Source organism: Hemicordylus capensis, chromosome 2 (assembly GCF_027244095.1).
Source record: "Hemicordylus capensis ecotype Gifberg chromosome 2, rHemCap1.1.pri, whole genome shotgun sequence".
Lineage (NCBI taxonomy): Eukaryota > Metazoa > Chordata > Lepidosauria > Squamata > Cordylidae > Hemicordylus > Hemicordylus capensis.
Genome location: NC_069658.1, coordinates 258,085,098 through 258,100,600, shown reverse-complemented (window position 1 = coordinate 258,100,600; position 15,503 = coordinate 258,085,098). Strand labels below are relative to the sequence as shown.

Genomic DNA, 15,503 nt, shown 5'->3' with positions numbered 1-15,503 from the left:
CATCAGGAGATTTGGCACAGGGTGTTATCAATATGCTGATGGCACCTAAATATATTTCTCCATGTCAACATCATTGGGAGAAGGCATAACCTATCCACCTTATAAATAAGGTGGATCTCTGTCCCCAAAGGGCTCACAGTCTAAAAAGAAACATAAGACAGACACCAGCACAGTACCTCCAGTGACTGTTGCTGGTGTCTGTCTTATGTTTCTTTTTAGATTGTGAGCCCTTTGGGGACAGGGATCCACCTTACTTATTTATTTATTATTTCTCTGTGTAAACCACCCTGAGCCATTTTTGGAAGTGCGGTATAGAAATCGAATAAATAAATTAATAATAACCTTCCTAAACGCCTGCCTGGAGGCGGTGATGGGCTGGATAAGGGATAACTAACTGAAGCTGAATCCAGATAAGATGGAGGTACTTATTGTGCAGGGTCAGAACTCGGGAGACAATTTTGGGTGCTTTCTGGATGGGTTCACACTCCCCAGGAAGCAACCGGTACACAGTCTGGGGGTGTTTCTGGATTTGAACCTCCCTGGTGTTCCAGGTTGAGGTGGTGGCCAGAGTTGCTTTCTATCAGCTTTGGCAGATACTCCAGCTGCGTGACCGTCTGTTTCTTGAGATGAATGACCTCAGAATGGTGGTACATATGCTGGTAATCTCCAGGCTAGACTACTGCAATGCGCTCTGTGTGGGGCTGCCTTTGTACATAGTCTGGAAACTGTAGTTGGTATAGAATGCAGCAGCCAGGTTGGTCTCTGGGTCATTTAGGAGAGACCATATTACTCCTGTGTTGAAAAAGCTACATTGGCTGCTGATATGTTTCCGGGCAAAATACAAAGTGCTGGTTATTACCTATAAAGCCCTAAACAACTTAGGCCCTTGGTATTTAAGATAATGTCTTCTTCACCATGAGCCCCATCGCCTGTCAAGGTCATCTGGAGAGCTTCGTCTGCAGTTGCCACCAGCTCATCTGGTAGCTACTCGGGGACAGGCCTTCTCCATTGTTGTCCCTGGGTTTTGGAATGAGCTCTCTGTAGAAATAAGGGCACTGAAGACATATTTATTCGCTCAGGCTTTTTATTGGATTTATAGTTTTAATACTTTTAATGTTGGGTTTTAAGTGATTTTAATTGTTTAATTGATTTTAATGTTTAATTGATTTTAATCGTAAACCACCCAGAGACACAAGTTTTGGGTGGTATAGAAATATGTTAAATAACTAAAATAATCAAGCTGAGGTCTGAATGTTGCCCTGACTAGAGTTGATCACACCAGGAGGAGACAGCACAGCCTGCATGATCAAGAGACAGAAGTCCTATACTGACCATATAATATGATAACAAGATCTCTGGCTGAGTTGTTGTTTTTTAAAAGGTTTCTGCCTGAAACTAGGATTGTTAGGGGTTCCAAGCTTCAATGCCACTGAAACCAACAGTCCTGAGTTAAACTGTTGCTCAGGTTTTATTAGAGCAAACCATTAATCTAGTATTAAACTTAAACTTCATCCAGTATTTTTTAAAAATAAGTATTTATATTGTGTAATTGGTACCTATATTTCAATTCAATAGATATATTGGTAGAAATAAAATAAATAAATAACCAGGGTTGGTTGTTGTTTTTAAACTAGCCCTTTTCCAACGCCTTTTACAAGAATATGAGCACGTGAAGCTGCCTGATAACGTATAATGTGGTGTTATTCTGGTCAGAGACTGTAATAAAGATACTACTTCTGCTGCCTTATAAGAAGTTAGACCATTGGGCCATCTAGCTCAGTACTGTCTACACTGGCTGGCAGCAGCAGCGCTCTGCGGTTCCAGACAGGATTGAACCTGTTGCCTTTTGCATGCAAGGCACATGTTCCACCACTGAGTTCGAAGAAGCCCATTTGTGGAGATGGGGCCATAGCTCAGTGATAAAGCATCTGTTTCACATGCAGACGGTCCCAGGTTCAATCCCTGGCCTATCCAGGTAGGGCTGGGAAAGGCTCCTGCCTGAAGCTTGTCAGTCAGTGTATACAGTGCTGAGGTAGATGGGCCAATAGTATAAGGCATGTTTTAATTTATTCATAAATGATCTAGAAGTTGGGGTAATGGGTAAGCAGTAAGGTGGCCAGATTTGCAGATGACACCCAACTATTTAGGGTGGTGAAATCCAAAAGAAATTTAGGACTGACAAAAGGAAGTACTTTCTCACACAACGCATAATCATCCTATGGAATTCTCTGCCACAAGATGTGGTGACAGCTAACAGCCTGGATGGTTTTAAGAGGGGTTTAGATAAATTCACAGAGGGCAGTTCTATCAATGGTCTGAGGGCTATAGGCTACCTCCAGCCTCAGAGGCAAGATAAAACACTAAATACCAGTTGCATGGGAGTAACTGTAGGAGAGAAGGAGAAGGAGAGCACCTTCAGATCTCCACTCCAGCCCCAAAATGGAGCAGCTTCTTTCTAGGCTGTCCTGTTAAGATTACTTTACCAGTTAAGATTACCAGTTAAGATTACCAGTTAAGATTACCTTACCAGTTAAGATTACCAGTTAAGATTACCTGAAAGCAATACACCCAAATATTTGAACACACTTGTTTCAGAGAGTTATCACACCACATCCATTTATAATTCCTAGCCGTTTTTCCAAATATCAATATTTTAGTTTGACGTGGGGTGTTCAGTATTGGCAATAGGTGGTTAGATTATGTAATAGCCATGTAATAGATTTTTAAGGCTTCCACCACATAGCAGAAGAACCATATTGTGAAGAGAGATGGGTGTGTGTGTGTGTGTGTGTGTGTGTGTGTGTGTGTGTGTGTGTGTGTGTGATGGGTTCACATACCAGGCAGCGTGATCTCCATGTCCTGAGGTTGCAAACCTTTCTCATGCTTGGCCAGGAGGGAGCGGATGAGAGCCGGCAAATCTTTGGGCCTCTTCTGGGTTTTTGTTTTGCCTTCTGAAAGAAAAAGTGATCAAGAGGAACAAGAATGTCCTTTAAATACAACCCACATATTCCATCCTCCTCCCCACTATTCCCAACCATTTGACTGGCTCTGTCCCACCAGTTATACAAAGGTGACTCCAGAAGAAAGGCATGCACCCCTCAGAAAAGTAGCTGCTCTCCACCTGCCCCCCCCCAAATCTAACATATGGGACACAGCTCACCCACCCAAAAATGCATTTTGCTCCTTCTGTGTACCTCCTCTTGTGATGGGTGTGTGTGCCACCACTGAGATTTTCTCATGATATGTACAGCGTGGTGTAGTGGTTAGAGTGCTGGACTAGGACTGGGGAGACCCAAGTTCAAATCCCCATTCAGCCATAAAACTAGCTGGGTGACTCTGGGCCAGTCACTTCTCTCTCAGCCTAACCTACTTCACAGGGTTGTTGTGAAAGAGAAACTCAAGTCTGTAGTACACCGCTCTGGGCTCCTTGGAGGAAGAGCGGGATATAAATGTAATAATAATAATAATAATAATAATAATACTACATTGCTAAATACATATATTTTCTTAATTTTGTATATAGTACATTTATATACCTCCTATTTGTTATAACTCACGGCAGTTTACAAAAGATAACAACAATTAAAACCAGTTGCAACCAATTAATAACAACATAAGCTAAAGGCCTGACAGAATAAATGTTTCCACAATCTTAAAGGCCTTGAATCTGAACCCTGAAAGAGAGAAAGAAATGTTTTCAGACTCCAAAAAAGTGCCTGAAGGTTGCACTTCTCTTTATTTTTTATTCACATAGGGGTTCTCAAACTGGTTCCCTAGATGTTGTTGGAATACAACTCCCATCATCCCCAGCCACAATGGCCACAAGCTGTTTTTTATCCTGCTCTTTCATGAAGGAGCTCAGGACGGTGTACAGGGCAGCGCAAAGCTTTGTAAAGGGCCAGAACTGTACTTACTGTACATCCAAAGCGAAAAATGAGCACAATGCTGTCACCTCAACTAGTTTTATAAACTATCCTCTGCTTTATTATAAAGCTGGTCCTGATTTGGTACCAAGGAAAATGTTGCACTTCCCCATTCATTGCTGTTGTGGCAGACCCTCCCACATCTCATCTGTTGGGGTAGGGGACGCTTATGTGGATGGTGCCTGCAAGTTTCTCCCCTATGGGTCAAATATTGGAAGGGGAGTGTTTTGCAACAGGCAAATGGCATGCAAGGGGGAAGGGTTAAGCCGCCTTACCCCAGAGCTACAGTTCTGATCAGATCTGCTCCCCTGCTTGTGTGCCATGTACATTTAGATATATATATAAAACAAACAATAATAATGTACATGGGTGATGTTTGTTTGTTTGACTGAATGCTGTTTAAAAGCTTTTATGTGTATGTGTTGCCTCATCCCTCCATAAGAAAAAGGACTAGAAACTTACTCTTTTTAAAAGAAACGGAAGTTAAATACTCAGTGAAGGGACCCAGAATACCACTGAGGCCAGAACCTGGTTCCTTGGCTATACCTCTCTGAACAGTTTTCACCTCACAGGGGTCTTGTAGCAATAAATGAGGTGTGAACCACAATGCATTTTTTAAAATATGGACTATGTACTTTTAATGCAGAAATCAGGACAAACAAAAATTATACTGTACAAATCACCATTAAGGTATGGCAAATTAAAGTAAATGTCAATATCAAGGTATTACTAATAAAGAACATACAGGAGGACCTTGTTAATCGTGGGTCCAGCACTTGCAGTTTTGCGTATCCGCGGTCAGGTAATTAGCACCTAACTTCGGTATAGGCGGCAGAGGGGGGGATGGGGAGGAAAGGATTAAACCCATGTATTAAACCCCCGGGTTGGGGGTGGCCGGAAATGACCTCGGAGGCCATTTCTGGCTGCCATTTTGTTTTTGGGAGCCATTTTATGACTCATTTAGTTAAAACAAATGAGGGGGGAAATGGTAATTTCTGGCCAATTTTTGGCTGATGTTTGGCCCCCTGGATGCCCTGGACTACTCTGCAGCATAGTAGGGCACTTTGAGGGGTGCTTTGTGGGGGGATTGGGGGCAAAACTCACAATTCTTGGCCAATTTCATACCATTTTGAGCAGTCCAGAAACCTAAGCCCCCGATTCCCATAGACTCCCCCCCCCGCCCGCAGTGATGTGTTCCCAAAGCCTACTGGCCTTACCATGCTTAGAGACCTTCTTTGGCACACAGTCTCCCCCAGAGTCCTCTTCATGATTGGGGAAGCAAGGGCCGCAGCTGGGGCCTCCTTCAGGCCCACAGCCCATACGTCGCCTTAGCAGGCAGTTGAGTTTGTACCTGGGAGGGCAGAGGGGGTCTGCAGAAATAAAGCGTCAGAAAAGAGGAGAAGACAGACATGGTTGAACAGTGAGCCTCACTGCAGTTTGCAAAGAATCCTCACTCAAACCCAAATCCACACTGGCTCCCTTCCTCCCTGCTTCATGAAACTGGTTTTCCAAATGTATACATCACTTTTCATGTCATCATTCCAAAGTGGCTTACAAAAACAAATTAAACCATACAAAATGAAGCTAAAAACAATTGACAGATACAGTACTCCCAACACAGTAAAATGAGGGTGGGGGGTGGGGGTGTTTCACCACAACAGAAGAGTGGATAAAATCAACATACTATTAGATTTGCACAGGACTAAAAGCTTTCAAAAGATTAAAAGGAGAGAGGTTGCCGAACTTAATTCCCCAGGGAAGGAGTCTCACAAGTACAAAGACACCACTGAAAAGTCTTTAAGGCTATTCGGGTGGGCGGGGTGGGGGGAGTCGAGGATGGACCTACTTTCCCCTCAGATGATGGCGGCTGAATTCCTGAGCACACCGCTGCGCACCCACATGATCAGCACTGCCCCCAGCAGAGCAGATCAGTGGAGGCCGGGACTCGTTTTCTCGGCCCCCAGGAATCCCATAATGCACTATGCAATGAGCACAGTGCCTTGGGGGATTCTCTAGGCACCGGACTCTACGTCCAAGCATATACACAACCCCAGGTTAAGGACACGCTCATGCCCTTAAACCCTGGCTGAAGGCTGGGATAAAAAGTTCAGCTACCCGTGAGGGCAGCACTGGGATCAAGCTCAATCCTGGCGGTGCACATAAGCAGCCAAACCCAGGCTGGGCTGCCCTAGCTTAGTTTTGGCCGCTCATGTGCACAGTCTCATTGCTTCTAGGAGCTGCCAGCTGGATTTCTGATAATGGCAGCCCAAAGAGCAGAGCCTCTGCTGGTTGCTTCACACAGAGCAGAAGGTCCTCAAGAACATTCAGAGCTCCTGGCTTCTTCTAAGACCCAAACTACCTTTGATGGCAGCATATCTGCTTTTTAAAACATATGTCTGCCCGATTTATTAGTAAAGTATGTGTGCATTTATTTGTTTAAACGAATTCTATCCTGCCTCTCTGCTCCATCAATAGAACTCCCGAGACAGCTAATGATGACCATTTTTAAAAGGACAATTTTTAAAAAGCAAATAAATAAAACAGCAGATCATACACATTTAAAAAGCCAGGAGATGTAGAATTATTATTTTTTAAACCCCATCAAAAATGTGTCACACACTTCTAATGGAAGCTAGAATAATACCGTCTTTGCTTGCCTTCTAAACACCATCAACACAAAGACCAACCACAGAACAGTGAGGCCTGTGAAGGAATGAGGCACAAACCTCTTCATTATTGTAAACAGTATGTGTTAGAATGCTGGATGGACTGTGCAGACGGTCCTGCGCAGAAGCCTGAAATCGGCCCGTCTGCCTCATTTGGGAGGAAGGCTGGGCGAGGAAGGGACTCTTTTGCCACTTCTCTCCCACTCCGTCCCTCCCTCCTGCAGTGAGTCAGTGGTGGTGAGTGCTTGAGTTCCTTTAGTTCAGCTGCAGCGTGCCTCCCACCAGCGCACATGCCCCAGCAAGCCTCTGCCCCAGAGCAGCCATAGCCCATTCCCATAGCTTGTGGGGCAGGAGAGCTCTTGCCACCGTCCCAATCCACCGCCGCTCAGTGGCGGCTTAAAAAGCTTTTTTTAAGAAAAAAGAATAAAGGTCAAAAAGTTGGAGAAATTGCGTCCTGAATGGGACGAGTATTTTCCCGCAGGAAGTAGGGACATCTGGCACAGTGTGGGACAGTTGGCAAGCCTACTTGGTTTGCCAGGTCGGGTCCATCTCAGCCTAGTTGAGTCAGCCTCTCCTATCCACATGATCACTTCCTCCCGCTCCAACCTTGGTTTTAAGCTGCAGACAATCAGCAAACAGAAGCATGCTCAGCTCCCAATTTAGCGTAGGGGTCTTCTTCTACCTTAATCCTGGTTGTGTGAACAAGTTTACTGTTTTCTAAGAGCAATCTGGCCCATTCTCTGAATATATTTGAAAATGTCAAGCTTCATTAATAAGGGAAATGAACTAACAACATTAGTTCTCTTACTTCTATAAGTATTTAATGTATAGTGAATTACCTAATCATGTTCTTTGCCACCCCTTTGCTCCCCAAACTATTTGGTCTAGAGTTGTCCCTGTGGGGTGGAGCCCAGCGGTAAAGGGGCAGAGCTCCCAAAGGGCCTGAAATTAACCTTTGCCTCCCAAACGCCTCAGGAAATAAAGGACAAAAAGCTGGAGAAACAGGAGTCATTTATGGCAAACTGGCAACCCTACTGCTGTCACGACTTGTTTGGGACACAGACTCATTACCCAACTGTATCCCACCAAATTCCCTTTCCTCTCTACAGCCGGTTAAGGCCTCACTCCAAACTAACACTGACGTCCTCAGAACTCAAGAGGCCCATTCACACATTATGTTCAATGCATGTACAGTAGTCCACTTCCTATAATTTAAGCGGGCCTGTAGCCAGTGTTAGCGAACTCTAGGCTCACTTTTAAAATGAATGCATGTACAGTCATTCACACAAAAATGTACTTGTGTGCAGTGCAGACACCTGTATACAACATAATGCCTGAACACAGCTGAGGGGCCCTCAGAACAAATTCCCCATCCTCTGCTTTAAAGCACAAGAAGCCACTTCCCTTTCTGTGTCAACTTGCATGCCTTTAGCTCCAAATTACACTCAACAGGGTGGGAATTGTTAGTTGCAAACACATAGTGGTTGCAATAACACCCCCACACATACACATTTATATTCCACTCTTCCTCCAAGGATCCCAGAGATACATACTTAAGTTTCTCCTCACAACAACCCTGTGAAGTAGGTTAGGCTGAGAGAGAATTGACTGGCCCCATTCATGGCTGAATGGGGATTTGAACTCGGGTCTCCCCAGTCCTAGTCCAGCACTCTAACCAATATACCACGATGGCTCATTTTCTCACATGGGGAAAATGCAAGACCTCCTACAGATAACACATGCATTTGTTTTTCGAAAAGATCTCCAGGCTGTCTTTTCGCCAAAAGTAATGGCAATAAAACAAAACAAAACAATTTAAAGAACATTAGCATCAAGTACACCAATAAAATAACAAATAAATGCAGCAGTAAAACAGTAATTGAGGCATTGCTATAGCCATCACCCGTGTTATATACGCCTTACACCGCCAATGCACGACGGGTAAAAGGGAGTGCAATGGCTAGCAATAACCCCCAGGCTGATATGCTGGCCGGTCACCCTCCCAGGCCTCTGCATATCTGGTGTTTGCCTGCAGAGGGCAGCAGCAAATTTGGAACTCACCTGCCCACATATACAGAGACCCAGTAGTGTGGCCAGCAAGCATTAAGGGACAGAGGTTTCCTTAGCCACTGCTTCCTTCTTTGCTCCTCCCTCACGCACTGTTTGTACATGGCAGGCGTAATATGTGAAGAGGCCTTCTTGCTCTGTGGAACGTGTCTGGAAGGCCACTAACCAGATTTGAGGGTGAGCCCCCTCACCGTCCACCTCCTGCCTGCCTTTGCCACCTTTGCCACCTCCTGCATTGGGTAGGATGGCCATGTGGCATGGCCTGATGATGTCACCAGCTCAGTGAGGCAGGGCCATCCCAGCTCATGCTGACTGCAGCTGTTTCTTGGCTCTTAAAGGGGCTGCCTGTTCTCACTGAGAATCAGCAGTGGCCAGTGTGGGGGGAGAGAGAGGGAAGAAGCTGGTAGCCCCTATACCTGTAACCCTGACACAGCAGCACCCCCTGTTGCAATGATGGCTATGCGCCTGCTGGTTTTTTTATTTGTTTTGGGTGTAAATGTGGCCTCAGAACTCCCTCACTCTCACCTCAGCCATGAACTCACTAGGCAAATTTAAGTAAGTGACTGGTCTCTCAGCCTCAGTGCTCGATGTGACATGAGGATAAGAATAGTGAAATCAGGTGTATGAAACATTTCAAATGCTCTGGGACAAGATATCTTAAGGACTGTCTGTGCCCATAAAGCTACGTCTCAGGCCCTGCTGTCGGGTCTGCCAATTACATAAATGTGGTTGGTGGGTACTGGCCGGGACAGGGTCTTTCCAGTGGTGGCATCACAACTGTGGAAACCCTCCTCCCCCAAATATCTCAAGCCCCTGCTTTAGGTGCTTAGTAGTTGCACACCCCTCAGGGACATATTTGTGTAAGTCAAAAGGCCCTCTGCAGGGAGGGGAGAGAAGCAAAAACTGCTTTCCCACCCCCCTCTCTGCTTGCTGGGCTCTGCAACAAGCCTTCACTGCAGCTACTCTCCAGCCCTTCTAGTAGTGAGTCTTTCAGTTATACGGCAATTAAGTGATGGGGAAAGTTTCATCTGTTTAATTTCTGTATGTCAGGTTGCTGTTATAGGCACAGGGGCAGGGGCAGAAAATAATTGGCACCATAAAACACCCCCAAAAAAACCACACTCCTCAAAAACACCACCATAAAAAAGACAACAAAAGCAGGAAAGCTGAGAAGCCTGGCAACCCCTAAGGGGTAAGAGCCTGAACAAATAAAAGGTCTTTAGTTGTTTGTTTGTTTTCAAGCAGCCACAGATGTCAGAGAGCAGACATTCAGTGGGAGAGCATTCTAGAGCCTGGGGGCAACAACAGAGAAGGCCCTGTCCTGCATGCATGACAATTTAGCCTCTCTCAACATTGCCACTTAGAGCAAAAGCCTCCCTGACAACCTTGTTGGGCAGGCAGAAAGGAGCAGGCTGTCTTTCAGGTATCCAGGGCCCAAACAGTTAAGTGCTTTAAAGGTAATAACCAACACCTTGAATTGGATCCGGAAACAAATTGGCAGCCAGTGCAGTTCTTTCAAAATAGTTGTAATGCTCCAAGTGAGCAGTTCCAGAGAAAACTGTGGCAGCTGCCTTCTGCTCAATTACAAAGGCAATGGATTTCCTCATCCTTGCATCTTTTGAGGGATGCTGCACCTGTTGAATTTCTGCATGTCACAGAGCTGGTAAAAGCAGAATAATCCTGCCAGGAAAAGGAAGAGGCATCCTCAGTTCTTTCTTTTAGAGAGGTAGAGTTAGGAAGTGGGGTTAGAAGTTAGGAAAAGGTAGCGAGGCTCTTAATACAATCTACCAGTGGTAGATTGTATTAAGAGCCTCACTACCTACCAGCAATCTACCAGCATTTGACTCCCACCAATTTTAACCCAATCAAGGCCCTCCCTAAGGACTTCTCTAAACACAATAGCTAGAGGGCATTATAAAAAAATAAGGGGCTGGCTCGCTTTCTCACTGCCCCCCCCCCCGCATTCAAGCATTTCTCGGTATGCAGGACTTCTTTGTCCACTGACAACTGTTGAGTTACTTCAAGGAAGGAAGGTTGAAAAACCAGGTTCCCTAAGTTCTCCGAGAAGGGAAGGAAGGTCAATTGGTTTAAATCCGAGAAAGCAGAACTCCAGAAGGAGAGGAGGTAGCAATTAATTTGAGCCAAAGCTCTGCTACCGAGCCCTAGGATGTGCTTTCAGCCTAGGACTCACTTCTAGATTATATAGGCACATAACAAACCAAAGCAAGAGTGCCTCTGAGCATGTATAGAGGTTCCAAAAATATCTGCTGGCATTAACCATAACCCAGTCCCCACTCTTTAAATCCCTTTAATTTAACAGAAGGGACCTTGGGGCAAAGGGATGGATTCCAAGCAGGTTTGAACACTGGTACCTTATTATTAGGGTGGGATCAAGTAAGTTAGAGCAAAGGAAGCCTAGAGGAGCAAGAAGAGGCTGATGTCAAGACTCCTGTGTTTTCTAGCACCAGAGCTGTGTCTAGGCTAGCATAGGGCATTTTCCTCTTCCATCTCAGTCTCCATTCATTCCATTATTCCCAAATGTTTATTGCTCCTCGGTTTTCTTTTGAAGCCTCTGCTCCTGCTCCATGAACTGAATATTCCTCTCTCTCCTCTCAACAATAGCTCTCCTTTGTGTTCTCTCCCTCCTTTCCCCCTCCTCTCCTACATTTCTTTGCCTTTTCTCCTCTCTTTCAACAATCGCTCATCTCCTTTTTGCTTACATCCCAGGAAGGTCATGTGGAGCCCCCCAATTCTGCATTCTGCCCCCCCTCAGGTGCCCCCTCACCTGCTTCCCAGTTGGCCCCCGTAGCTATCAGTATTGCGAAGAATCCCAGCCATCGTATCGCTTTGCTCAACATCTCCTTTCAAAGGGCGGATGAATCAGGTGGGTGGGAGTGAGTAGTGCCCCCCCTCAGCTATAGCAGGGGGTGTCCCCCTTTGCTGCTGCTGGCATCTAGCCGAATGCGTGAAAAGACCTGGTTCTGGCAAAGCGGGGAGGGACTGCGGATCTTTATGAATGAACAGTTGGGAGGGTGCACGGAGGTGGTGGTAGCCGGGATGGAGAAGTCGATTAAAATGGTCCGGAATACCTTGAATGTTTGACAGGGGTAAACAGACTGATTGATGGATAGGTGGGTAGACTGACATATTAGTCGGACTGAGAGTCAGAAGCTTGTATTGCAAGATTGAACAGATATGACTAAATAAATGAACAGATGAAGAGTTAGAGGTCATACATGCAAGCAGCTGGGGGTGGGGGGGAGAAATATCAATCCCCTATACGTTTTTGCATGTTCACCAAATGAAAGTCGAATACACATGTTCCAGATTCCTACCTCTTCCTCCCCCTTGCCAGCTTTTCAGTCTGAATGTTGTAAGAATGATATTGCTTTTCTTCTTTTTCTTTTTAATTAAGTGGTTTATGATATTGTACAGGGTTTTGGTTTGATTTCATGCTTAAGAAAATTAAGGACTTCTTTCTTAGATTATTTTAGATTAGATTAGCTAAGGATTATCTTTCTTAGGCGTAAGATAATTTTGTAAAGATTTTGCATGAGAACACAACTTCCAACACAGTACCTCAAGTTACAAAGCATCAACAAGCACACAAGCACATTTTACTCACACAAACACTCATGCAACGTATCTTAAGGATCTGATAAAATAACTCTTCTGAAATGCTGTATTTCCATTTATTTACAGATTGACCAATGACCAATTGACCATTGACCAATTGTCCATACAGCTGCTTCTCCCCAGAGAGGAAACTGCATCTTAGTTCTGGGGCAGGAGAGATGCCTATAAAAAGTAATTGTCCAAGGTTTGTGTATGTATGTGCAGACAAGCCAAAAATGGCTTAAATTTCCATATCTATGGGTCGGGGTAGTGGTGGCCGGAAATGACCTCAGAGGTCATTTTCAGCCGCCATTTTGTAAAAGGGAGCCATTTTGTGACTCATTTAGTTTTTTAAAACCCTCTTTATCTATGAACAATCATGGAACAATGGAACAATGATGACTTCTAGGGAGCACTTCTGGAGGCCCATAGAAGACGGTAGGGCGTTTTACTTGGCATTCCCTGCCCCCCACTCATTTTTACCAATTTTTTACCACAGTTGGTTTCCCAGCCTGCAGGAACCTAAACCGCCAATCCCCCATCCCCATTGACTTAATGCCTCAGTATCTACGGTTTCATTATCCACAGTAGAAGCTGGGAACAAAACCCTCACAGATACCGAGGTCCACCTCTATAGCTACTCATTGTAGAATATCTCCCAACATCCATTCACACCTGCCAAATAATTCCTCCAGTTTTACTAAAATAAAATAAAATAAATAACTCTCAGTGTTCACATGTCTAAAATAAACCTTAGTCTCTTAATTATCTAGTGACGGGTTCCTCTAAGTTCTTTAGGAACATAAGAACATAGGAAACTGCAATATACCGAGTCAAACCATTGGTCTATCTAGCTCAGTATTGTCTTCACAGACTGGCAGCGGCTTCTTCAAGGTTGCAGGCAGGAATCTCTCTCAGCCCTATCTTGGAGAAGCCAGGGAGGGAACTTGAAACCTTCTGCTCTTCCCAGAGCAGCTTCATACCTTGAGGGGAATATCTTGCAGTGCTCACACTTCAAGTCTCCCATTCAGATGCAACCAGGGCAGTCCCTGCTTAGCTATGGGAACAAGTCGTGCTTGCTATCACAAGACCAGCTCTCCTCTCCTTCTTTATCCATGTGTTTGTTTCAACTAGTACTGCACACACTGTTGAGGGCTGGTACTCCCGTGAGGTTTGATGGCCACTTCAGATTATTAGACCGCTTCTGAAGAAGCCTACCCTGGATCCCTTGGACTTGAACAACTACAGGCCTATCTCCAACCTTCCGTGGCTGGGCAAGGTAATTGAGAGGGTGGTGGCCTCCCAGCTCCAGACAGTTTTGGAGGAAACTGATTATCTTGACCCATTTCAAACTGGCTTTCGGTCTGGCTATGGGGTGGAGACTGCTTTGGTCGGCCTGATGGATGATCTCCAATTGGCAATTGACAGAGGAAGTGTGACTTTGTTGGTCCTTTTGGATCTCTCGGCGGCTTTTGATACTATTGACCATAGTATCCTTCTGGAGCTTCTGAGGGGGTTGGAAGTTGGAGGCACAGCTTTGCAGTGGTTCCGCTCCTACCTCTCGGGCAGGTTCCAGATGGTGTCCCTTGGAGATTGCTGTTCTTCAAAATCTGAACTTTTGTATGGTGTTCCCCAGGGCTCTATATTGTCTCCAATTTTGTTTAATATCTACATGAAACCGCTGGGCAAGATCATCAGGAGATTTGGTGCCGGGTGCTACCAGTATGCTGATGACACCCAAATCTATTTCTCCATGTCAGCATCATCGGGAGAGGGCATAACCTCCTTAAATGCCTGCCTGGAGTCGGTGATGGGATGGATGAGGGATAACAAACTGAGACTGAATCCAGCTAAGACGGAGGTAATTGTCCGGGTTCGGAACTCGAGAGATGATTTTGATCTGCCTGTTCTGGATGGGGTCACACTTCCCCAGAAGGAACAGGTACGCAGTCTAGGGGTGCTTCTGGATCCAAGCCTCTCCCTGGTGTCCCAGGTTGAGGCGGTGGCCAGAAGTGCCTTCTATTAGCTTCGGCTGATACACCAGCTGAGTCCATTTCTTGAGGTGAATGACCTCAAAACAGTGGTACACCTGCTGGTAACCTCCAGACTGGATTACTGTAATGCGCTCTATGTGGGGCTGCCCTTGTACGTAGTCCGGAAACTACATCTGGTCCAGAATGCAGCAGCCAGGCTGGCCTCTGGGTCATCTCAGAGACACCATATAACTCCTGTATTGAAGGAGCTACACCGACTGCCGATTTGTTTTCGGGCAAAATACAAGGTGTTGGTTATAACCTATAAAGCCCTAAACAGTTTGGGCCCTGGGTATTTAAGGGAACTCCTTCTTCTGCACGAACCCCACCACCCATTGAGATCTGTTGGAGAGGTTCGTCTGCAGCTGCCACCGGCTCATCTGGTGGCCACTCAGGGACGGGCCTTCTCCGCTGCTGCCCCGAGACTTTGGAATATGCTCCCTAGTGAAATAAGAGCCTCCCCATCTCTGACAGCTTTTTAAAAGTCTTTAAAAACACATTTCTTCACCTAGGCTTTTAATTAATGTTGTTTTAATGTTTTAATGCTGTTTTAAAATATATATTTTAAATTGTTGTAATGTGTGTGTGTCCCCCATTTTTGTTATAACGAATGTTTTACTTTGTTTTTATTCTGTTGTAAACCACCCAGAAATGTACGTTTTGGGTGGTATAAAAATGTTTTAATAAAAAATAAATAAAGTGCGGAGGGGGGGAGCACCACCACCTCACCTGTGTACCCATTGCCACCACCTCTTTCTTCTCCACCCTGCCTGGATGAACACTGTTTCTCTCTCCCTTTCTTCTCCTCCCAACTGGTGCCCTCCTTTACCCAGTGGTGTGGCAACTATGACCACCACTGCCGCTCCTCCTCCTTCTGGCCTGGTATGGGGAAAGCAGTGCACCCCTTCAGAGGGAAGGAAGAATGATCATCAGCACTGTCTACATGCACAAGGCGGGGGACGAGTGGTGGTCAGTACAATGGCTACTAGTCTGGTCACTGTGGGCCATCTCCAGCCTCGGAGGCACAATGCCTCTCAATACCAGTTGCAGGGGAGCAACAGCAGAAGGGAGGGCATGCCCGCCTCAGCTCTTGCCTGTGGGCTTCTCAGAGGCATCTGGTGGGCCACTGTGTGGAACAGGATGCTGGACTAGATGGGCCTTGGGCCTAATCCAGCAGGGCTGTTCTTATGTACTTCCCC

General features: G+C 45.6%; 1 protein-coding gene across 3 annotated transcripts in view; it reads right to left on the bottom strand.

Moving 5' to 3' along the window:
• LOC128347058 (neural proliferation differentiation and control protein 1-like) overlaps window positions 1–11,694 on the bottom strand; it is a 30,081-nt gene extending 18,387 nt beyond the window's left edge. Inside the window, exons 1-3 of one of the 3 annotated variants that reach the window (XM_053301104.1) lie at window positions 11,442–11,694; window positions 5,141–5,293; window positions 2,838–2,951 (exon numbers count right to left, since the gene is read on the bottom strand). In XM_053301104.1, coding sequence (XP_053157079.1) covers window positions 2,838–2,951; window positions 5,141–5,293; window positions 11,442–11,514 — 340 coding nt within the window. In that variant the 5' untranslated portion in view covers window positions 11,515–11,694. The remainder of the gene's footprint in view (window positions 1–2,837; window positions 2,952–5,140; window positions 5,294–11,441) is intronic. The other 2 variants (XM_053301106.1, XM_053301105.1) reach the window with 2 other exon arrangements.
• Between the last annotated feature and the right edge of the window lie 3,809 nt (window positions 11,695–15,503).